The sequence below is a fragment of the Marmota marmota genome, unplaced genomic scaffold (genome assembly GCF_001458135.2).
Source record: "Marmota marmota marmota unplaced genomic scaffold, marMar, whole genome shotgun sequence".
Lineage (NCBI taxonomy): Eukaryota > Metazoa > Chordata > Mammalia > Rodentia > Sciuridae > Marmota > Marmota marmota.
This window is the reverse complement of record NW_025999990.1, coordinates 48,233,824-48,259,523: the sequence shown is the minus strand read 5'-3', so window position 1 is coordinate 48,259,523 and position 25,700 is coordinate 48,233,824. Positions and strand designations below refer to the sequence as shown.

At 38.5% G+C, this 25,700-nt stretch overlaps 1 protein-coding gene across 28 annotated transcripts in view; it reads left to right on the top strand.

Moving 5' to 3' along the window:
* The window catches only part of Epb41l3 (erythrocyte membrane protein band 4.1 like 3), a 226,521-nt gene that overhangs the window by 188,861 nt on the left and 11,960 nt on the right, over positions 1–25,700 (top strand). For 11 of the 28 annotated variants that reach the window (XM_048806517.1, XM_048806516.1, XM_048806507.1 and 8 more), the window contains exons 9-16: positions 1,776–1,928; positions 5,847–5,944; positions 6,660–6,835; positions 10,276–10,496; positions 13,800–14,360; positions 19,376–19,429; positions 22,391–22,456; positions 22,928–23,119. In XM_048806517.1, coding sequence (XP_048662474.1) covers positions 1,776–1,928; positions 5,847–5,944; positions 6,660–6,835; positions 10,276–10,496; positions 13,800–14,360; positions 19,376–19,429; positions 22,391–22,456; positions 22,928–23,119 — 1,521 coding nt within the window. Of the gene's footprint in view, positions 1–1,775; positions 1,929–5,846; positions 5,945–6,659; positions 6,836–10,275; positions 10,497–13,799; positions 14,361–19,375; positions 19,430–22,176; positions 22,213–22,390; positions 22,457–22,927; positions 23,120–25,700 lie in introns of all 28 variants that reach the window. The other 17 variants (XM_048806519.1, XM_048806533.1, XM_048806529.1 and 14 more) reach the window with 10 other exon arrangements.

Sequence of the window (25,700 nt, the reverse complement as noted above, 5' to 3'; positions counted from 1 at the left end):
TTTAATTCTAAACCAATTATATTCTGTTAGTAAACTTCCTGTTTCCCAGAGATGGACCAATATATTAATTTTTTATTCTGGTAGTGTTCATCTTATGCCTTGCATCTATAGGATTTAAGAAGTATCTTCCCACTGTAAGCATGAGTGAAAATCTCCTCTCTGAATTCTTAATTTTTTTCCATCTCTGCTTTGCTGTTATTGCAGAGTAATTCAAAGTCAGGAACAGCCCCGTCAATGATAAGAAGGCCTGAACATAAGGTGTGACCAGCCCGTGACCCTTTCTGTCCAGATTCCAACAAATAGGTGTAACAAGGCATTAATGCTGCAGCTCACATTCAGTCCTGCCTCAGTATTTTTCACCCAATTCAAGGCCTTGTGCATTTTCATTTTACCCCGATTTCAGTGGAATCCAATATTTAACAGGGACATCATATGTACAATATCCCTCTTAAGCTTAATGTAATAGCTAATGACCTCTAAGCATCACACATTTCTTAGGAAATTATGTAAAAGATGAAATGTCCAAGTAACAAAAGCAAGTTGAAATTATAATAGCATCCCATTTTTGTTTTTAAAAAAACCCTGTAATCATATTTAAAGCGTATGTGCATTTATCTATAGGTGTCATTTTATTTAGTGTGATTACCACTGGGCAGTGTTTCCATGTATGGAGGTATATTGGAGGCAGTAGGTTTGTATTTTTTTAAAAATTTTCATTTTAAAAATTTTTCTCTGACAATAATAGCAAATAAAGGTTGAGACTCTTTTCAAAGTAACAATACTCAAAATGCTCAAAGGAAAAGACAGGTCCCCTCTTGTTAGTGTCCAAATCAGCTAAAAGCACTGCCAGACTGCGTGTGTGCAGTTGAGTCCCAGTTTACAGTTTCCTCATCTGTAAAATGGGAATAATAATAGCAACCATCTCAACACAGCATAGTGAAGATTGAAAAAGTTAAAATACATAGGATAGAGGAGTGTCTAGACACCCCATAGGTAAGAGTTATGTGTTATGGTTATTAATACACAGCCCCTGCTTGACCTTTGCTCTGTGCAGCATTTATGCCATAAATCTGAGGTACCTGGGTGAACAAATGTTACTCCAACAAATGTCCACAGTGAAAAATATCATTGTTAAAGACTTACTTAATAGATTGGATAGAGAGAAGGGAGGGGAGGGGAGGGGAGGGGAAGGGGGGATAGGAAGGGCAGCAGAATAGAATAGACATTATGATTGCTGTATGTATATAGGTGACTGTATGACTAATGTGATTCTGCAATCTGTACAGTCAGAAAAATGAGAAATTATACCCCAATTGATTCAAATGTATGAATTGCCAAGATCATTGTAATGTCATGTGTAGCTAATTAAAAAAAAAAAAAAACTTACTTAGCTGGGTGTGGTTGTGCACACCAGTAATCCCAGTGCATTGGGTGGCGGAGGCAGGAGGATTGCAAGTTCAAAGCCAGTCTCAGCAACTTAGAGAGGCCCTAAGCAACTTAGTGATACCCTATCTCAAAATTAAAAAGATAAATAAATAAATAAATAAATAAATAAAAAAGGGTTGAGGATGTGGCTCAGTGGCTAAACGCCCCTGGGTTCAGTCCCTGGTACCAAAACAAACAAAGCTTACCTAAGGGATGTTTTTAAAAATGTTTATTCAGTATTTTTCATATTTAAATTTTTCAATTGTAGATTCTGTCATGACTTAAATGTTGTACCCAATGAAAAGTAGAAAGAAGAGAGATACTGATATATTGTTTTTGTAATTCTCTAGGATTCAGAAGGAGTAGAAATTATGTTAGGAGTTTGTGCGAGTGGTCTGTTGATATATCGTGACCGGTTGCGAATAAACAGATTTGCCTGGCCCAAGGTTCTAAAAATTTCATATAAACGAAACAACTTTTACATTAAGATTCGGCCAGGAGAGGTAAGTATGCCTTCATTTGCATTTGCATTGGGAAAAAAAGATCCATAATAGCAAACAATAATATAAATTTTTTGCTCACAGATTCTAAGCACCATGCAACATGGTGAATCATGTCTGAATCCTGAGAGAATTTGTTGTAGTTTTATCCAAAGCAGTAATAAATAAAATGTTCTCTTCTTTATTATGTTGTTCTAGTTGAGCTGCATACGCTAATTGAGAGGGTTTTTAAAAATGTATTTGGGTATAAAATCAAGATTCATGAATAATTTCATGTATATTTCAAGCTGTGATGAATAGATCTCTTCTTTTGTGTCCTGCTGTTATCACTCCTTTTCCTTTTTATTTTTTTCTGCAAGTCTGACTGTACCTTAAAGTAAATAGCTAGAGATGATGTGCTTCAAGATACAGAAAAGTTTAGAACAAAGAATGAGGAGGTGAATAATGTAAATATTCCACAGCCTAGTGCATTTCCAGGGTATTTCTGATTTCTTTTTAATCAGAGAAACTAATAAAAGAATCAGAATTATTAATTCTTACTCCTTGGGCAGCAGCCTCCATGATCAAGTTATATTTATATATTCTTAGTGATTTATACATAATAAGTATTGAATTCTACTTGTATTTGTTTATGAGATAATTAATTAATACCTCCAATTTCTAATTGGTGCCTTAATATACTAGAAACAAAACCCAAAGATTCCAACTCCTATATATCTCTAAATATTTTCTCATTCAATATAGTTTTATCCTGCCTTCAAAATATACCTCTGCCCTGAATTTCTTGGTGGAAAATGCAGTTATAAAAAATCAGAAGATAAAGCTAGCAATCATATTTAACATAAATATGACTTATATTAAATATTTTACATTATAAATATATTAAATATTTATATTAAATATTCAGTTGTCATATGACAACTGAAATAATCTGTAAGCTTTTCATTTAAATACTTGAAACTGTAGTGTTTTAAAAATACTTGCAAAAATTGTGAAACTTATAGCTGATATGTGTTCGTTTTAATTCATTGAACAACTATTTATTAAACGAGCACCTATTTATTATCAGGCTCCATGGTGGGAATTGGATAGAGAGAAATATGACCTTGTTCTTTTTCTTAAAAGATTTTTCTATCAGAGAAACAGACTCAACCCTTGAATAATAACATCATGATACAAGAGAGGAGATGATCTATGGAAAAGGAGTGAGGGGCTGGCATTGTGGCTCAATGGTAGAGCACTTGCCTAGCATGTGTGAAGCACTGGGTTTGATCCTCAGCACCACATAAAGATAAATAATACAATAGAAAAGGAGTGAGTTCGCTGTGAGGCCACAGGGGGAAATGACCTAGTAGACAGTAGTGAGCAGTGGAAGGCCTTAAGTTGACACACTGGATGAACATTCTGGAATGATGGGTTTCTCAATGAAATGCAGCTACTGAGTGATCATGTGATAAGACCCAAATCATGGCATGGAGGGAGCAATTGGAGATGGGTTTCAGGAGCAGAACCAGTAGTAGGTCTCTGAGACAAGATGAAGGAAGGGATTCAAAAAGGGAAGAATCCACATAACCAGAGGGGTTCCATTTGCATGACTAAAGTTGATGGAGATGATGTCCAACAAGAAAGAGAAAGGGTCAGAATTTGAAGGGGGAAAAAAAAGAGATTAAAATTCCTTCAGGACTAATTTTCAAGAGGCAATTCTTGCCTTGTAAGAAATTGAATGGAGTCATCACCAACCGGATATATTTTACCCAAGTCTTGGATATATGGGATAAATTGCCCAAAGAGCAAGGGAAGTTAGAGAAGAGGCCCTAAAATAAACACTCTGGGTGACACCACCATTTGATTGAGGGGCCAGTAGAAGAAAAACAGGAAGACAGCCAGAAATAAAAGAAAGGACAGAGGCTGTGAGATGACAGGTGAGTTTCAGGGCCTAGTGGCTCACCAGCAGTGCCATATGTTACAGAGAGGGCACACAGGGTGCAGACTAAGTAAAGCGTGTTGAACTTGATAGTCAGGTCCCATTATGGCATGGAAGAGTTCAGGAACGTGTGAGGAGCCACCTGCCAAGGGTGCATTGAGGCGAGGAGTGAAATAACAGAGGTGGCTTAGCAGTAAGGAGTGAGGCAGGGTTTGGCTGAAGCAGGCCCCAAATTGGCTTCCCACCCCATCCTGTTTTACAGTCATATTTATAGGCAGGGAAGAATGAGAAGAAATTATTGATAGCATATAGTCTGCGAAGAGGTTGAAGAAAGCAGACACAAAGCACAGAGAAGTAAGCATTCAGAAAGCCTAGGGGCCCAACTCATCCTTGTGTAAAGGAAGATGACAGTAAGACACTCTGCCCCATTAAAAATGTTGATCTCACATGAGTAGAGAGTAGTACTCTAAGTAGTTACCAGGGGCTGCAGAGCGGGTGGTGGAAATGGTGAGAAAATGATCAACCTAGGGGTGCAGTTGGATAGAAGAATGTTCTTTAGCTCAATAGTGTAACTACATGGTCGACAACAATTAAACATGTATTTCAGAATACCCAGTATAGAACATGTGGAATATGTCCAGCACAAAGAAATGATATATGATTGAGGTGGTAGATAAACCAGTTACCCTGATCTGATCAGTACACATTGCCTATATGTGTTGAAATAGCACATGGTACTCCAGGAATATGTACAATTATTGTATGTCAGTAAAAATTTTTGAAAATTTTTGAAGAGCAACATACTTCTAGGCAACTTGCCCCAGAGAGCAAGGTGACTCTCTTTTGTAAGTCTTGGCTTTAGCATAGTGCAGGGGCATATTAGATGCTGGACGGGTAAATGCATAGTGCTTTAGTTAAGAGCCAGGGTACTTTTGCCTTGGCCAGGTCCCTAGGACAGCAGCAATTTTTACAACCACCCCTGCCCATGAACATACAGAATGAATAAGAAATTGGGAAGGGCACTTGTGTTGGAGCAACTTGTGATATATTTCCCAATTTCCCCAGTCATCTTCAGCAAGCAAGAAATAAAGGTCAAGGATGATCATGTCTCACATGCCATGCACATGACCCCTGGCCTGTGGTTTCTTGCCCCAGAGATTACTTTTGCTAATGATTGTATCAGTAGTCCAGTTGTTTTGTCATCCTTAATATAAACCTTTACTGTTTAAGATGATTGCCCTCTGGTGGCCTGATGTATACTGTCTTCAGAAACTGAAAATTATTGTGCATCTGCAATAATCATATTAAAATATATTGTGCAGAAAATCTAATCAGATAATCCATCTTGAAAAACCAAATGGCTGATAGAATATCATATGAAAATATACATGCTGGAAAGTATGAAAATGTGTTCTCACAATCTCTGCTTATGGATCATATAGACAGATATTGACATTTAACATTATAATCTATAGTGGAGCACACAGATGAAATCAGAAATATCTGACACCAAGTCATTGAGTATTTAAGAAATATGCATATTTCCTGGCAAGATCCTGGGAGGAAATGTCATTTCTAAGCATGCTGTAGACTATATCTATACCTATATTTTGTTCATTTCTGTGCATTCCAGTTCAAGTTGTGTCATTAAGAAACCATGAAAATAAGAAAAATGGGATCAGGAAAAAATTTGATCTTTAGGAGGAATCCAGTTATCTTGATTTTTTTTTGTATTTAGTTTTTATAAGATCCACACTGATGCAGAAGGCATTTATTGCATGCATGACACGATTATCTACCTTTGCCACATTTTAAAGAGGTAGATGTGGTGATTTTTTACATGAATGTGTATTACATGAATTCTGCATATAGCAATTGCTTTAATGAGCAAAGAAAAAACTTATGGGAGTATGATTTTGTAAATTATTTGCAAAGCATCTATTATTCATAATTCCAAACTTGACTCTGTCCATACATATATGCTTTTTTAAATTTAGTTTGAACAATTTGAAAGCACCATTGGGTTTAAGCTGCCAAACCATCGGGCTGCCAAGCGTTTGTGGAAAGTATGTGTTGAACACCATACATTTTTCAGGTAGGTAGAGATCATTTGGGAGTTGGTTTTTGTTTTTTCCCTAAGGAAGAATTGAAATGACTCGATTGCTTATATTGAAAAGGTTTGGGGCAAGAAGGACAATCTAGAAACATCCTTTCTATTCCTTCAAGTTCATTTTCACCAGATATCTTGATAAGAAATCCTAAAAACACTTCTGAATAAATTTAAAGGATTTACTTCAATTTGTCTTGTACTTATCTGTGTTACTTTTTTTTTTTTTGGTCTTTTCATTATTTTTATAAAAGAGTGTCCTCTTCAAGTATCCAGTTCATTCCTATTTCAAAAATTTCTTGATACCCCCCTGGACTCCTTTATGCAAACATATATACTCAGCCCATCAGATTCGTGCCTATAAAATAACAAATTATCATTCTTCTTCACTAAATCATCTATTTAATTGTTCCTTGGGTTTATGGAGCCATGGCTTCTCTAGATGTTCTAGACTCTCTAGTTTATGAGATAAAGGTTAATGTTCCTATAGTCCAGCCCAGCCCCGGTTTTACTTATGTCTTTTCTCCTGCATCCCTCATTAATATATACTGTATGACTTGATAGCTTTTCTAATAAAAATCAGATTCATTACCTACAAGCTTCGTGGTAAACCTTTAATACACTGTGAAAAGTTAAAAAAAAAATAGCATTCTGAATATTTGACTTAAAGGTCTTTTCTGGTGGTTTTCTTTAATATCTTTAGACTGTTGTTACCAGAAGCACCTCCAAAGAAATTCCTAACCTTGGGTTCCAAGTTCCGGTACAGTGGCAGGACGCAAGCCCAGACAAGAAGAGCCAGTGCATTGATAGATCGCCCCGCGCCTTACTTTGAACGTTCATCCAGCAAACGTTACACCATGTCTCGCAGCTTGGATGGAGGTAGGCATTGCTCACTGGCTCTTAATAATTTCTAGTAACTCACCAGGAAGGAGTGTCATGAACATGTGTAAATGTAGATCTTCTTGGATATTATGAAAGGGAAAGCAGCGGTGGATCTGAACTAAGTGGGAGATTTTGAACATCCCCACCTCCAAAAGTAATGCCTTTGTCAGTCTATCTGTAGATGTGTATAAACTGAGATAAATTAGGCACTTTGAGAATGAGGAGCATAGCTTTCATAAGCCAGTACCCCAAATTTGGAGAAAGATGGTTACATTCTAAATATAGGAGTCAGGGACTCCAAGTAATTCTGTTCTCTTGCCAGCTGACCTGAAATGATTAGCAATTTTGTCTCAAGAATATTTGTTTCAGAAATAAAACTGTAGGCTTAATTTATCTCTCTTACTTAAAAGGGTTTATTTATTTATTTTATTTTTTTAGGAAAAATGTGGCCTTTGTTAGTCATTTATGATAGCTAGGAGAAAGGATACTATGTAGGTGCTCTCTGCTATTAAGTCAGATAAGTGAGTCAGATGACTAAGACAGGGGCAGAGCCCGGTTCCATGGCACATGCCTATAATCCCAGCAACTCAGGAGGCTGAGGCAGGAGAATTTCAGGTTTGAAGGCAGCCTCAGAAACTTAGCAATACCCTGAGCAAAAGAAAAACTAAGAAAGGGCTGGGGATGTGGCTCATAGGTTAAACACCCCTGGGTTCAATCCCCAGCATGCCACCCCACCTAAAAGAAAATCAGGGACAGCGTCACTTAGATGACCTTCCTAAGGAATAACAAACAGGAATTATTAGTCTGTTTTTGTCTTGTCTATCAGTTGTGTATTGCTTCTGTAGTAAGATGGAGGGCGGCTTCTGCCAAAAGGCATGCCAGCTACAGTGACACTTAGGACCTAAGTCATGCCCAAGCTTCCAACTTGTAGTTCAGAGAACTTGGAGATTAGTTGTTCTGTTGAAGACCCATCTTATGCAAATGAAAAGCTTTAGATTTTTGGCATGCATGTATGATTTTAGTAAGTAACAAAAACATAAATAAAAGTTACAGGAACCTAGAATCATCTCTGTCCCTCTGTTCTTTTGCATCTGCTTCCCAAGGAATCTCATTTCCCCAGCCCCTGCCATCCCTAGTGTAGTTGATGGGGGCGACATATTATTTCCTGAATCCCCTGATTAAAAAGACGGTATTTTCCTGATTGCATAATTTAGAAAACTGTTTGTAGAAGAAATCACACTTGTATTGTTAGTGCTATATTTTGTATGTTACTGCTAAAATGAGAACAGCACTCATCTGGCAAGAAAAACTCAAGAGTGAATCCAGACTCCGCTGTCCTCTGGGTAATGGTTGGCAAATGATTTCAGCTCTCCAGGTCTGAAGTAGTTTCCCAGAAAATGGGAATTAGGCCATCTTCACAGGGTTGTTGTGAAGATACATGGAAAAAACAGTCATTGTATAAGATATAAATTATTTCAATAATTATATTGATGACGATTCTTACATTTGTGAGCTGGCCCAAAAAGTTAATTCCAATTGTCTCTTTGTATTTGTGGGTTCCAAATTCTGCAAATTTCTTTTTAGAAAAATCACAGCTACACTAAATATATACCGACTTGGTTTTTGTCATAATTCCCTGGATAATACAATGTGACAACAATTTCCATAGCATTTACAGTGTGTTACTTTATTATCTAATGATGTAAAGGAGAATGTGCAGTTATATGCAGATACAGCACCGCTTTATATAAGAGACTTGAACATCTTTGGATTTGATATCCATGGGGCTCCTGGAAGCAATCCCCCAGGGATACCAAGGGACAACTGCACCATTCTGTATCTTCTAAGATTTGCAGAATACCAAACCTAGAGCCAACCCTTTAGAATAAAACATGTACCAGAACTGTTTTAAGATATTGAATATCTGTGATGTAACACTGAAGTTTTTCTTTTTTCACTTTGTCCCATTTACTCCTCTTTATAGAATCTCTGTTCACTGTTTGTACATTCTCTGTGTCAGTACTGAGGAACTTTTGTAGAATCGCACCTTTTTTTCCCCACCATCTACTTTGTTCAGTGATGTGTGCCCAAGGGAGCACATTTCTCGTGAATGTTGTTTTCCTCTTGACCTTTTGTGTGCTAATGACTTCGGAGAAGACGGAAGACAATTGCAAAGTCAATGTACTAATATCATGGTGTCTCTTCCTCCCTGCCCAAAAGTGATGTTAGTATGTGTTGTCTCCCTCTTGGTGGTCCTGCCAGTTCTCGTATGTTTTCTACGCTGCTGAGCTGGGGGCCGTGGCTGCACGTTGGAACATAAATTGCTTTTTTGCAAGGCGGCAGCATCTTGTAGAAAACAGCCTAACTGGTCTATTAAGAAACCATACAAGCTTTCTCATCGATAGAAAGACAGATAAAATATCTTGGTGAAGATATTTTAGTAGTTTAGCTATCAAAAGGATCTCAGAAAGGATTTCGTTTCATAATCCTTTCTCTGTTTTAAAGCTCCTAAAAGACGAAGGCAGATTATATTTTGTCTGTGATCAACTGCTGTGTATTTGAAAAGCAGTGTTTATTTTTCATGATATCAAATTTTTATAATCTAAAATAATGAATACCAAATAATTTGGACATCGAACTTAATTTTAGCATCTCTTTCACTGAGACATTTTAGCTGGTATGAAGGGCTGTGTCTTATATCTCTTATGTTTGCACGCTTTGCATTTGCATGAATTTCATTTAGCAGCATTTGTCTTGTTTTCTCAAAATATTAGAGATGGGAATGAGTATATATGCATCTCATCATGGCAGACTGTTTAAAATGCAGTGGATATTAAAGCATTTCTCTATTTCACTTGAATGGAATTACCATCAGAATTTTATAATCTGTGCCACAACATGGTTAATTTTCATTATTACCCTTGGGGCTTTAATATTGTAGGAGTGTTCGTTTTTGTTTTTTTTTTTTAGCATCCCATAATAATAATAAAACCAATTCAGTGCTCTTTGGTAAATGTTACTTCCAAAAATGTGTTCAAAGTCAAGTGTATTAGAGTATTATCCACTGCTTTGAGTTCCTGAACTTGCCACTCAGTGCCTGGTGCTGGTGCCCAGCCAGGGCTCTCAGGCAGCAGGGGGTTCAGGGGAAGCCCAGTTTCACCTCCTTCCATTCTCCTCCACCCTCACACACACACCCTCACCAGAGAGCATGAGAATGGGTGGGCATTATTCTGGACTTCAAGACGTGAGCATTTAAGTAATTTTAAACTACACGGTCTAGGTGGAACAGAAAGTCTATGATATCTTAGATTCTTTTCATGTCAAAGCTGGTATTTTGTAGTGGTATTTTCTTTCCCAGTAACGGGACAGTGGTGTTGTTGATCTCTCTTCTACTTAACAATTTCAGATCTTATTTCTCCAATTGTATTTGCTTTTAGCGTCAGTGAATGAAAACCATGAAATATACATGAAGGATTCTATGTCTGCTGCAGAGGTTGGTACTGGCCAGTACGCCACAACAAAGGGCATCTCTCAGACCAACTTGATCACCACTGTGACTCCGGAGAAAAAGGCCGAGGAGGAGCGCGACGAGGAAGACGAGAGACGGAAAAAGGCTGAGGAAGCCACGCCGGTCTCAGCTATCCGGCACGAGGGAAAGGTACAGCTCCCAGGCTGCCTCATAGAGCTTGCTCCAGCTTAACAAAGGCTCAGTAATGCTGAGGATGGAACCAGAAATGTGTTGAGCATAGGGTCGTTCATAACTCAGCGCTAGTTACAGTCATATGTCAGTTTTAAAATTACTATTCCTATTTTGACATTTTTTTTTTACTCTGAAAGTTGCTTCCTTAATTTTTTGAGATTTTTTACTTTAATGAGGAATGTGCTACATAAGACTTTCAACAGCTGTCCTGTGTCTGTCTCTCTTAAAAATTCTTTGGGTGGTGGAAGATGCCTTTCTGTTCTGGCTCTCATTTCAGAACTGTCACTAAAGCTATTTTCTTTGTTTCTGGCCCCATTCTCCTACCCAAGCTTGATATATTTGTCTAGATATACGATAATCACATTGCCATTCTTCTAACCACAAGTATCACAGGCCTGTGTGTTTATGATTCATCTTCCTTAGTCTTATAATTGTGATCTCATCAGGAAAGGAAGGAGTTAGTGGCCATATTTTAAAATGGGATGTGGAGGTACAAGTGTGCACAGGAAGTTGAGAAGTGGACTTATTGGTGTTTTCTCCAGGTGATTTCATGAAATCATGCCCCCACCCCCCTCCACCAAATTAAATTTCTTCTTAAACATGGTTTTTAAATATCAGACTTATTTCTGGTGACCCAGCAGTATAAAGCAACTTCTTAGGAAAACAGTTTTGACCGTCAACACATGGGAAAGTTTATGCATGATAATCATGGAAAAGCAGAGCAGCTATTGGAACATATAAGGTAAATAGAGGAAATAGGGGAAGAAAAATGCTCATGTCATCTATGGGTTATCCTGAAATATGAGTTTGCTCCACTTACAAGTGCTCCCTTAAGTGGGCTTTTCAAATACAGATGGATGTGATAGAAAATCACCGATTTCGACTCCTTTGAAAAATATTTTTTTTCCATAATGATTTTAACAACAGCATCTTAAGGGAGGGGGTAGGTCAACAAATAATTTTTGTAGTCAGAATATTCCAAGTGACCCAGTCCATCATTTTTAAATTTTGCTCTTTTAGGATAAGTTTCCCTAATTTGCCAAACCAAAAAAAAAAAAAGTGCAGGGATATTTGGATCACTTTTGTTGCTTTGTTCTAAATTTCATTTTCACCTGTCAGTTGAGTCAAGGGCTGGTTTTAACTGGGACATGAAATGAAGATAATATACCTGAAAGGCGAAGGTGTCCTTCTTACCCTTGGTTATTACGGAATTTCTCAAGATTGTCCATGCCAACAAATGATCCCCATGGATGTGTAAGTGGAATTAAGTGGCACACAGAGGTAAATTATTTTTAGTTTACTCCCCAAATAGGTGCAGTCAGTCTCACTTTATTCAATTTTAAAAGACTACCAATTCATTTATGTAACATGTAGCACTGAGCTATCTTCACCTTGTGCCATTTATGCCATGGGAAAATAAAAAAAAAGAAAATGACTCCCCTCATTGTCTGATCTCAGCAGAGCCAGTGCTTTGAGCAGGGTGCCTTCAGGAGGCTGCATAGTTGCCAGCTGTCTTTAATTCCCCCAAATCTTTAAAAAGACAAAGTTGTCTTTGAAAAAACCACATTCATAAGCAGAATGGAAGATTAACCCTTAATTTTATTATTTTCTACCTCCAAACAGTAACATAGAGGTACTTCTTTTTTAAACCAAAATGAAAACATATTATTGCAAATAATTCTTAAAAGACCGGTCCCCCAGAATTGGCCTGGGAAGGAAACTGGTTTCCCTGGCTTTTTCCTTCCGCAGGTCAGAGGGCCAGTCTCACCACCAGAGGACAGTTGTCTTCAAGGTGACTTTGTAACGTCTACATTAGTCTTAGAGATTTTCACAGGTTCCTGTTTAAAATGCAGTCTTTAATGTCAAATGGGAGTGTGTGGGAAGACACACTCCTGTCATGGTCCAACGAGACACTCCTTCTGCAGATATATTCAAGAGACACTTTTTTTTTCTTTGTGCATTTTCTTTCCCTCATGTCTCAGATGTAATTTTACTTGTACATTTTCTTTCCCTCTGTTGCTGTGTTTACCACTTCTCTGTAAGTAAGGATTGGATAACCATCACCAGGCAGTCAAGGCTGGGTAATTTCCATGCTCTCAGGTCACTAGGCATAATACACACACACACACACACACACACACACACACACCCCAACAGAAGTCTAATTATCTTCAGGCTCCATGTGCCCTGGCCTTGAACTTACCAGGCTATAGCAGCTCCTATGCTCTGCTCAGAGTCTCTGCTTGCTTCCTGTCTTCCCTTTCTTGCCCAGCAGCCCCTCCACCACCTGCATAAGAAACCAGCTTTGGGCATTGAAACCGCCAGGGCCCCAGAGAATGGAACTAGGTTCACTTGTCCCATGAAAGCCAGAGCTCATCAGGGGGCCACTTTTGTGCAGATGCCTGCTTTAGCATTGTATTAAGGACTCAAACCAAAGGTATAAACATGCCCTTTATCTACTAAAAGAAATCAGGAGGCTGGGAAATTGTATCTGTCTATTATTTATGGCCCACAAATAATAGAAACTAACACATAGAAACTGTATTACAAGGAAACACATTATTTTAGCTGGTTAGCTTATTGAAATGACTTTGAGTGTGAGTTCCACTTACACCCTGCATAAAGGAGCCAAAATAGAAGACTTTTCAGAGCAACCTCAGTCCTTTGTTGGGGAGTCAGAGTTTCTGAAATGCTAGTTGTTGAATCCTCCCCCCATTATCAGATAGGAGTGGGGCCAGAAACTTCTAGATTTGCAAACCCACCTATTTGGGATATAGCTGACTAACCAAGGAAAGGAATAATGCTAGAAGAAATTTTTTTTAAATAATTGCAATTGGAATTGAATTTTGTTTTCATTTTCTAATCCAGCTAAACCATTTTAACAAATCTATTACCTGGAGATCAGGAGAAGGTTATTGAAAGTCTTGATTTTGATTTATTGGAGAGTTATATTTGCTCTCAGAACCCTCAACCTTCCTAGAGTTGTCAGTGTACTATGAAATTTTTTGATCATGGGAAACCTGTAGACATTGGGATTCCACCCTGTTATATGATGGTCTGATGGGAGAACTGTAGCCGTCTGCAGCAATGTTGGCATGCAGCTTAACGACTTAAAAATTCCCAAGCAACCCTACTGCTAAAATTCTTGTTTTACGATTTTATATTGATACCCATAAGAAAATTAACTAATTGCAGTTTTCTTTTTGTCCTTTTGCACCTCTGTTTGCTGCTTCCTGTCTCTCTCTGTCTCTTTCACATCAGTCACCTGAGCTTGGCACTGACTCATGTCCCTTGTCACCTCCATCAGCCCATTCTGACCCCACATCCCCCACTGAGCTCCGTAGGAGGTGTAAGGAGAACGAATGCAGAGCTCCGCGTTCCTCCCCGCCCAGAGCCGAGCATTTGCAGGGAGAGCTGGCCCTGGACTCTGACAGCCAAGGGAAAGCTTACGTAGGGGATCAGGACATGGCATTTAGCTACAGACAGCAAACTAGCAAAGGAGCCACTTTGTTTTCCTTCTCCTTACAGCTCCCTGAGTCCTTCCCCTCCCTCCTAGATGATGATGGGTACCTCTCTTTCCCCAACCTGTCTGAAACCAACTTCCTGCCCCAGAGCCTGCAGCATTATCTCCCGATCCGCTCACCCTCCCTCGTGCCCTGTTTCCTCTTCATCTTTTTCTTTCTGCTCTCCGCCTCCTTCTCAGTGCCATATGCCCTCACTCTGTCTTTCCCTCTGGCTCTGTGCCTCTGCTACCTGGAGCCCAAGGCGGCCTCCTTGAGCGCCTCCCTAGACAATGACCCGAGTGACAGTTCAGAGGAAGAGGTGTGTACCTCGGCATAGAACACACTTCCCCTGCGTGTTCCGTGCTTCGGTCCGAAACAAGTGTTAGCCGGCTGCTGCGATAGTGGTCCTACTTTCAGAGCCTCATTTATTGTCTGTGCCAATTATGTTGAGGTTTTGTGTGTTGGGGAGTCCAACCCAGGCCCCAGGGTTAGGCACAACACCATGTGGATGCAGCAGTCTGAGTGCAATCCTGAATTCTCTGCTACCCACTGAGTCCTAGGTAGGGTAAAGGACTCAGCCAGAAGTCAATTTCAAATAGCCCATTAGCTATGTAAAAGATCAGGGCTAAGTTAAAGTTTCTGATCAGTTATCATCTTACAAAACAAATCACATATAAGACAGATAAGTAGCTTCCTGCTTAAAATGAGATTCAAGGAGAGATGGAGAGAGCATTGCCAGAGGGTCCATGTCACAATCTCCTGGGTAGCTTTCCAAATATGCAAACTAGTCTCCTGGAGATTCTGAAATGCCCCCCCACTACTCTCCTTGATTACAGTTATCTTTATTACTTGAGTAGATCAGGTTCCCTCATGCATTGGGTCAGAAAGGATGTCAACAACAGTTTGAAACAGCCACCTGTCATTCGTCATTGATAGGACAAGAAACAGGACCAAGAAGACCTGCATGCAGTACAGCAGTGTCCAAATACAGTCAGGGAAGGATTTATTTAAGTTTTCTTTACATTATAAAACCAGGCTGAAATTTTGTCTGTGTTAGCAATGCCGGTGCATAAATCAGATAGCAGTGATTCTTCCAATTCCACATGAGACAAAAATCTCCCCATAAGTTGACAAGAGGGTCAAATCAAGAAAGCTGGTGAGGTGTCTCTGGCCCTAAACCAGGTATTGCATAGTGGAGGAAAGAATCTGTCAGCATGTGGGTCTCCCTTCCTCATCTCAGCAACTGGGCGAGTTGAGGGTACAGCCCTCAGCAGCTTTTGCTCCTAATTGTTCCTTTTTCCCACTTCTCCACAACCCTGTGAACAGCACAGCAGCTTCCCTTTCTCCACACTTCAAACAGAGCGTAGGGAAAAGAATAGAAGCAGCCGCCAGAGGAACTGGCTGTCACATCCTCTCCCGCCTGAGCCTCTCCCAGGCTGCCTCTAGTTCTCCTGTTTCCACAAAACAAGGGCTTCTGAGACAGGAGACACATGTGCTCCTAGCATTTAAAAAATATACATCACAAAGTCAAGGCAACACACACACAAAAAAGAGACTATTCAGATTCATGCTCAGCTAGAAAGTCATAATTTGAGGTGCACCTGTGAGTATTTAGTATTGTGAAGGGGTGTGAGTACCTGTATTTAGTGATATTATAGCCATTTCTGTACAGCAAATGGAAAAAAAATATGAATGATCTCACAGGTGCTGTAAATGGAAGTCTAGTTTTTTTGTTTTTTTTTTAATTTGATATTGCATGAGAGTCTTTTTCAAAATTCTTGGGCTATGAGACTATTAGCTCCAGCTGTCTCTCCCCTACCCCTTTCACCCTCTCTTTCACACACATACATGCACACACACATACACATATGTATCTTTTTGTACTTGAAAAATAGAACTGTTTTAAGTCCAAGGCTTTATTTTTACTATTTCTCACAGTAGCAATATTATCAAATAGCATAGAACACTTTACAATTAAGAAGACAATATTATCTATAAAGTTTGTGTATAATATTAGCATATTTCCAACCTACAGATGTTTTTCCTTTAGCAGTGAGTTAGTCCTGAGTCTAAAATAAAGCCCCCCCCAAAAAAAAGAAGAAAGAAAGAAAAGATTTCTATTTTATGCTTTTCTAAATTCTAAAGAACTGAACATTTCCATAGCCAGCCACACAGAGCTTGTGCCTAATCCAGGGTATACATCTTGTTGTAATCGGTGCATGAGAGTTAATGTAAACTTGGGCATGTCTGCATTACATCAGCAAAACAAATCACAGCAGTTCATTGTTGCAAGTCAGTGAACACAGGATGGGAGCTTCCCAGGCCTGGCTGTCCTTGTTATTGCAAACCTCTGAAACCATAAAATAGCGCTGACCACTGCAGTCCTTGCCACCCCCTTCCCCAGACTCAGCCTACTACAGCTCTTCTGCCACCAGACTTAGTATTTCACCATCTGTTCAGTGTCGACTCTTAACCCCAGGTGCAAAGAGCTGTGCATACTAGTTCCACTTGAGCAAAAGAAGTCATATTTAGGTCATTCGGTTTTAAAAAAAAATTGCAGTTTGCTTACATGGCCCATTTTATTCCCTGGGCCTCAAGCTCTTTGGCAGCTTAAACTGGGTGACTTCCCATATAATTCATCTGTCACGTTCCTTTTACAAAATCACTAATGACAGTAGTTCTTTTTACATCTCTCATATGTTACAGTGGCTAAATCATAGTGCCAGCCTTTCTCAAAAGTGAACCCCAGTATAGAAAGGATTAAATCATTTCAAACAAAAAAAGTGGTTGGCCAATCATTTCTTTTCTTCTATACTTTCAGAATGATCAAATAAGAAGGACAGAATATCAAATCATCTGTCAAGAATCATAAGATAAATTTAGCTCATCATAACATGTAATTGTGAATTTCTGAGTAATTTTTTTGATAATACAAAACAAAGAGGTTCAAATTTGGAGAAAAAGATTGATCCCCTCATTTATGCATTCTAGTTTGTGGGAAATAGTATTATTGTATGGTAACTGATGGTATGCACACCTTTTCTAGTTTTGTGTAGTCATAATATATTATATGAACAGCAGTTGCTTAAAAAACTGCTATATTCAGTTTTTCTTACTTCATTGACTGTTGATCAGGTACTATGTTAGTTTACTAAGTAGGAATTTGAGGGAGTTTATAGCTTTGGGATTTTGTTTTATTTTGTTTGAGATGGGGGTCTTGCTATGCTGCCCAGGCTGGTCTCAAACTTGTGATCCTACCTGCCTCAGTTCTTTCCAAGTATCTGGGATTATAGGCAGGTGCCACTACACCCCTTTTAAGGCAGTTTAGATATGGCTAAAGATATTTGATTATGTTTGCCAAGGAAACTTAATAATTATATAATAGGTTAATATCCATATATCATTATAGGCAATTTTTAGCTCTATCCATGTTAGGCATCTTATAAAGCACTTAGTATCCACTATCCAATATAATTTGTCATGTTATTTCCCCTGTTTTCCAAGAAGGAAACTGGGATAAAATATGAAATACACCCAGTGTATATAAAATATGAAATACACCCAGTGTGTCACTAGTTTGAACAGCAAGGATTTGAGGAAATTTTTCTGACATCTGACCCCTCACTTGAATCTGCAACTGAACTCTAGTGCCAAGATGTTGGAAAGTTACTGAATTAAATTTTAAAACCACATGGGAAATGATCTATGCAGGAATACAAATATCTCAAAGAACTTGAGAAGTGTTTGACACAACTAATTAGGACATTAAGCATAATTATTTCATGAAAGCTTAAGATCTTTGAGTTATTCTGTACGTTTCAACAGTAGCCTGTCTTTTTCATTCAAATTGATCTTTCCTTGGGCTGTCAGTTTGTAAAGCCATGGTAATACCATAACAATCACCCTATAAAAAAATTCACAGCCCCTCTGCCCCAGTTGTTAACCAAGGTGGTCAGATCATGAAAATATATCAGCCAAGCTTTCTTCTCTGAAAGAAATCTACTGAAAATTATTTTCTACTTGGGTTTAGTCAGATGACAGCCTCAGGTCCATACGCCAACATTGCAATCTGACTCCTTCTCTTTAGAAATTCACAAAAACGAAAGTTTAGGGACAGTGCCAAAAAATCAGACTGGCCATAAGTCCATAGAGAGAACAATGTCCCAGTTATCACTTCCTGACATTTTTTTGTTTTTCAAAGGAAGGGATATTTTAAGAGAGATTCAAAACTATAGAGCCCCCAGTTCCAATTTTTATTTTCAAAATACCAGTCCAAAAATTTGATCAAGGGAATGTTATGAATAATTAGTTGACATTTGAAGAGGGTAAGTCCATTAATAGGGTGTTTAGATTATGTCTTCATTTCAAAGCTCATTGCTCTACTTTACCCCAGAGAAAATACTGTTTTCAGTCATAACCCCCTATGAAACACATTGAAAACCTGTCCTGAAATTATTATTTTAATTCTCCCCTAAAATCCTAGGCTCTGTCAAATGCTGTGCTTTGTTTTATTTGTTTCCAAGTAGATGTCTCTCTCTCTCTCTCTTTCCTTATTTTTAAATGATTTTTACTATTATTTGCATCATTTGAATGGTATTTTTTGCAATGAGATATTTAAATACATATTTTGATATACCTCTATATTAGAGGGTGGGATAAAATAAACAACATGTAGTCTTAAAAAGTACCTATTAACAATGCTACTTGAAAATTGAGTTACACTTTTCATCTATAAAACATATGCCTGTGAGTCACTGGCATGTGCTTTTTATAATTCATAAGTAATGCAGACAGCCTGATGTTCGTAAATGGGCATAAATTATCCAAACCGTATAAATGAGGGGCTGAAAGTCCAGTGACTGTTAACAGTAGCTTTTTATGTAAATTTGTACTTTCACTTACCTTTCAAATGTGATATTGCTAGAATGAATGAATGAATAAATAAATAGAAAATACATAAACCTCTTTTATTTGCATTAAGCATTTTTAGGAGGGCTTTTTCGGGATGTTAGTGGAAAGGGTGGGAGGAAAGTGACAAATTGGTTTTCGTGACATGTAGCACCAGACAGGTCAGTGTGGCCCACGCAGTCCCTGCAGTTCCTGCGGGCTGTGCGTGCCTCGGGTCTTCCTCGAAGGGGGCTCTGTTGACAACCCCTAGCTCTGGCTCTTCTTTTGCTTTGGCTTGAAGCTGCATTCTTGTGGGAAGGTAGTATGCCACAGATCCCAGAGAAAGGAAATGAGCGGTTCAACTTATAGGTAACCCCGCTTGACCAGATGGGTTTGTTTTCTATCCCTGCCTCCTTCCTGGAACCTGATCACCTCTGCGCTCAATAGACTGACAGTGAGCGAACGGACACCGCCGCGGATGGAGAAACCACCGCCACCGAGGTTGGTGTTCCACTGAGTCTGGCTGGGAGCTGCCTCAGGAAAATGGCCCAGGGGGTGGGGGGAGCCCTCTGCAAGTATGAATGCTGCATATTAGCTTTGGAGTGGGGATGAATTTGAAAATTCTAACTTCCAAAGTAGGAGTTAGATCCATTCTTAATTGCACAGGTCAGTGGATCTCAAACTGGCTTGTGCCGGACGGAATTACTCCTAGGGCCGCAACTTCACGTGTTTTTCCCTTCGGAAGGACTGAGATGGGACTAAAGAATTTATGTTTCTAACAAGTTCCCAGAGGAGGTTGACTATTAATTCTAGGATTATATTTGGAGAACTACTTTCCTAAACTGATAATACCTTAAAAAAGAAGGGGGTGGGGTGGGGAGTAAGGAATGCAGCTAGGCATGGTGGTGCTTGCCTGTAATCCCAGCTGCTTCTGAGGCTGAGACAAGAAGGTAGTTCAAAAAAAAAAAAATTGTGAGTGTGTGTGTGTATGTGTGTGTGTACGCACACATGCATGCCCCAAAAAGAGCTGGGGGGATGTGGCTCAGTAAAGCATTTAGTTCTTGGGTTCCATTCCCAGTACCAAAAAAAAAGGAGAATTTTTTTTCTCCTATGTCAAATGAGAGGCTCTTTTTGTATGATAACCTTGATTTGTGAGATAAATCACAATTTAATTAGCTTGCTGGCTGGATAGATATATAGTTTAAAATCCCAAATAGTAAAATAATATTTGTTAACAAAACGTACTTAATTTGTTTTTTGTAGCCTTTGGCTATACTACAGGTGAGTCATAAGGAATGAATTCTCAAAAGAAGAGAAAATTGTCGATAGACTTACTTTATTGAAAAAAAAATGTAATCGCATTAACGGGAGAGAAACAGTGCTATTGATTCTCCTTTGTTAATTCTTTAGAATACATTATATTGTGTGTATGGGTTTTTGTCATTTTTAAAACATGCACTATCAGTAACTGATTCAAATTTCTGTAAAAAACAGTATTTATCTTTAGTAATGGAAGTTAAGATGTTTATTTTCCAGAGTGCTAGAGAATTCAGTTTGTACTTTGCAATAAATTTTACTTGGGGTCTTATTTTATTTTTTACATCATCCAATCATAAACATATTTTCTAGTTGGCTATTTAGGAAGAAATGAAAGTACTGTTACGTTGTATCTGTACATCACTTAATCTCAGAAAAAAAATATTTCATAATGGTATATTATTAAGTTTCTTCTTTTGGAAATGCCATATTTTAAAGAATTATAATTTTTTAAAGTAAAAGGTAATAGTGTGAAGCTATTATCCAGTTTCTTTTTAGCAATTATAAGTACACTTATTAAAAGCTAATAATTTTCTATGCCAAATATAAAAAAACTACACCTTGATTTTGTAAGAGTTAGTGACATAGGCTCATAAATTCAATGAATGTCTCCATCTTTCTGTATGCTGTAAATGAAAAACATTTAATAATAATACTTTAAATTTCTATAGCAGTTTTAAAACTCATTACAGAACACTTAAAGCACAGAAGCAAATACATTGAACAGTAGATTGTGAAGAGCTATGAACACACCACACCCTTGAGCATCAGGACGTCACCAGCACTGTTAGTTTCTAGTAGCTCCTTTCCATCTTTCCCTTCCCTTTATATGGCCAATGCATGGGGTCTACAGAGTAGGTACTTGACCCCACTGGCAGATAAGGAAACTGAGACCCTTGTAATTGAAATTATATGCTTAAGGCCACTTGCTTGAGAGTGACCCTTGTTTTACCTGTCATTTCACTCTGCATGTCTACTTGGAGCACAGTGGCCCAAAGCCCAGGCTCTGGGTCAGAAAGCCCTATGAGAAGCACAGCTTTACCATGCAACCTGTGGCTTGGCACACTTACCTAATTACTGGTACTCACATGTCCAAGTTGTAGGCAGGTTGTTGAAATTAGACAAAGAAGGATAATGTAGTAGCTCGGGGTATTTTCTAAAAATATTTCAGTACTTTTTTAACTCAAAAGTTGTCCTTATTTTAAAGGAATGATGCTGCTATTGATGACAGTTCATTTCTTTTTCTTCTTTTTTTAATTTTTTTCTTCCTTAGAAAAATCAAGGTTCTTAGGGCTGGAGTTGTGGCTTAGCAGTAGAGCACTCATTTAGCACGTGCAAGGCCCTGGGTTCGAACCTTAGCACCACATAAAAATAAATCAATAAAGATATTGAGTCCAACTATAACTAAAAATATGAAAAAAAATAAAATCAAGGTTCTTATAAGTTTTAAAATGTAAGAATCTCTGTGTTTAATTCTTCCAGCCTCAGTTCTTTGATCCACAAATTGGGGGTTGTGTAGCTAACCTCATAGGACTCTTGTAAAGACTCATCCACTGTAAGGTAGCGATCATTACCACGTAGCCATAGCCCTTCTTAGAAATTGTAATCTGGCTCCCCATACCTCCTGAACCATTGGTGATGTTCATTAAGAACACCCTACCAAGCCCTTGCTGCCACCTTCCCAACCACGTACATCTGCTCATCAAAACACCAAAGACCCAATGGGCAGGAAATCTTTCCCTTCTCAGTGCTTGTTAAGCTTCATAATTTGTGAGAGTGTTGTGGATTGTGCATAAGAAAGAACTGCATCATTACACAAGTGCAAACCAGTGCCTCCACTTAGCAAGTTTATATAGGGCTTTTGAGTTCTCTAATCTCAGAGTAAATTGCATGGTAAGACTTTATTTCCCACTCTTTCTTGATGCTGGCAGTCGGACCAGGAGGAAGATGCAGAGCTCAAGGCACAGGTAGAAAATTAAAAGTAAAACACATACCAGTGCGTGATAAGTCATGGTCTGTGTACGATGTTCAGATCTCAGCATGCTCTGTAGCTGTTACCATGTCGATGGTGCAGTGCGCAGGATGGAGTTTGTTCCCTTGACTACGGTGTCCCTTACCTTTCCCTTTCTTCTCCACTTTTTTCAGAATAGTCTGATTAAGCGAATAAAGGGTGAAAATGTGTATGTCAAACATAGTAATCTTATGTTAGAGGTTGGTATTGGTATATACCAGTGCATGTTTGTGCGTGTTGTTTTTTCCCCCGTAGTGGCTTACCTGTGGGCTCGTACCATGATGCATGAACTGTGTGCTCATCTGTTAATAAGTGGGGATGACTTCTCAGCCTACTCTGATTCCTTATCCTCTCCTAGATGTAGATCCCTTTTTCTTCTGTGTGGACTTAATTTAGTTCTCTTTGGTCACATGTGCATTACATTCCTTACAGTTTTTACCTTTCAAAATTCTTTTGTTTTTTTATGCTTGTGTGAATTTGATTTCTTTTCTCTCTTCTCTAGAAAATATCACATTTTCACCAGAGTGTGTGTGTGGTAGTGTCATGAACCCTCTTCAAAATTATTTTCTTTTGACTACTAATGAGATTGACTTGACTTTTTTTTTTTTTTTTTTGAAGTTGAAAGCCAACATGAAAGGCTGACTGTTGGATTCTTTATGTTCCGAATGTAGGAGCTAGATAAAACTCAAGATGAACTGATGAAACATCAGACCAACATTAGCGAGCTGAAAAGAACCTTCTTAGAAACCTCAACAGACACTGCCGTAACGAATGAGTGGGAAAAGAGGCTTTCTACCTCCCCGGTGCGACTGGCTGCCAGGCAGGAGGATGCACCCATGATCGAGCCACTGGTACCCGAAGAGGTCAGTATTCAAGCTTTGGGTTGGAATTGTCTTCTGTTCACTGGTTTCACTTCTCTACAGGGTCTGAAACTAGGAAAAGGATTTGGCAAACTTCTGAGTAGAGAACCTTCCCTCTTTTCTATATATATATATCCTGAATTGAGATGCTCTGTGCTCCAGAGGAAAGCTGCAAATTAAATGAATAGGTGGCCAAAAAGCATGGTTTCAGGTGGTGCTGGCAATGAGCATAAAGCCACAGGCAGACTGTAGTGCCAACTGGCTGATTCTGACCAAAAAACCTGTATTTTACAGCAGAGAAATTAAGATACTATCATAGTGAACAGGTACTTTTTGTAAATGTCCTTCCTCCTTCTCCACTGATGAATGACCTGAAAACCCATGTATGTTTCTCATCAGTTACAAGGTGGGACCTACTGAGATCATCTGCTGTTTGAGTGATCAGAAGTTGTTAGCATTTCAGTACACATTATTTGATTTTTCTGATAACTGATTATTTTAACTGATTTGTAATTGGTTTTTATTTGACTTTTTTTAATGGGGAAATTACAGGACAAACTTCCTTTTTTTCTTCTTTTTTCTTTTTGGTACTGGGGATTGAACTGGGCACTCAGTCAACCCCTGGGGCACATCTCCATCCCTTTTTGTATTTTATTTAGAGACAGGGTCTCACTGAGTTATGTAGTGCCTCACCATTACCCCGAGGCTGGCTTTGAACTTGCGATCCTCCTGCCTCAGCCTCCCAAGCCACTGGGATTACAGGCATGTGCCACCGCACTCAGCTGACAAATTTCTTTTTAAGTAAGGTTTAACACAACCATATCTAGTGAAAATGGAATCTTTTCAGGGAAAAAGACAAAGGAAAAAAATATCCAGTTCATACAAGCATAAAATTCCGAAGAATATTATAAAGGTAAACTGTAAGGAATATAATCTGCATGTGACCAAAGAGAGTTAAAATAAATACATAGGAAAAGGGCTCTCCATCTAGGAGAGGGTAAGGAATCAGAGTAGGCAGAGAAGTCATCCCCCCTTACTAGCATACAGTGCTCACATTTTGGTGGTACTTAAATAAAGCTTTTCCATATAGAAAAGCTCTCATTCAATATATAGCCATAGTAAGGGTACAGCTGGTGTTATTTCAGGGCTCCCATTGTGTGGGACCCACAGATTACTATCTACTGTTAGATATCATTTTGCTTTATCTGTCTTCCAAAACAAGCAGGTTTAGAAAACTGCATATTTGGGGCATTGTTTTGGTTAATCTCCTTCTTAACCAAGACCCCTTTATTGTGAACTGTTTGTCCAGGAAGCTGACACAGAACAGAAAATTAGAACTTATGCCTTTATGTGTGAAAAAGCCTTTAAACAGTGATCTGTAGGCCACATTCAGGTCCTTGCAGTGAAATTAAGAATTGAATTACGCTCATTGTTGATCGTTTTCTAAACCGCCTTTGAAAACTTTTTATCAAAGTGACCAAGATCTCACTATTGCTGTATTCATGACAATTTCAATACCAGCTAAAAAGTGCCCATGGGAATTACTTTGTAAAGGGCCTTTTATGCAGAATAAATGAAAAGTACCTTTACCCAAGGTACGCCTGTACCACGAAACACCACTGCCATTCAGAGGACTTGAGTTTCAAGAGACAAAATTTTCTCATTCCATGTTTGATTTAAATATTATAGTTCTTGCCTTGTTAAGAAGACCACTTGTCAGTTATGCTGTCATAAATTTTATTTTAATTGTTCAAGTTTAGCCTCACCCTAATTTTTGCCATTTCTTTTAGAATAATGTGCTAGCCCTAAAGATGTCAGACAACTGGACTAAGTTACAAACATACATAATAAGTAGCTACCCAAAGCATAACAGACAAAAGGAGCAAAATGTCTCTTCCCATTGCTAATACTTAAGAAAATGTCAGGTGGTAGCCACTTTGAATGTTTTAGGTTTTAGCTTATTAGAGAAGTTAAAGGGTGGTGATAAAAACAAGGGGGACTTTTAAAAAAATCAAAGCCATTAGAATGGTAAAATATCTATTTTTTTACTTCTGATTTAATCCTGATTCTTAGAAAATGATGTTGGATAAACTCCAAAATATTATAATTTAAGGAGATGATATTTTGACTATAATGAACTTTCCATGGATATTGGTACCTTTTCTGTGCTTCTCTGTCAACACATATTTCCACAATGGCCTTTTATAATGCACATAGGCCTAGCCCATGTTAGGGATATATTCCTTAGTGGTTACTTGAATACCCAAAGTTTTCAAATCCCAGCCCCAAATCAGTATCCATCAATACCTGTGCAGCACCAATATTGTCCCCTGTTTCATGGGAGTGGTAGATTAACAGGTGTGTGTTCACTATGTAACTCCTTGACCTAGATACTTAGCATAGTTGATTCTCATTATCCACAGATTCTGAATTTGCAAATTCACTTGCTCCCTAAATATATTTGGTAACAGGGATTGAACCCAGAGCTATTCAAACACTGAGCCACATCCCCAGCCCATTTTTTTTCTTTTGAGACAGGATCTTGCTAAGCTGCTTCAAGCCTCTCTAAGTAGCTGAGGCTGGC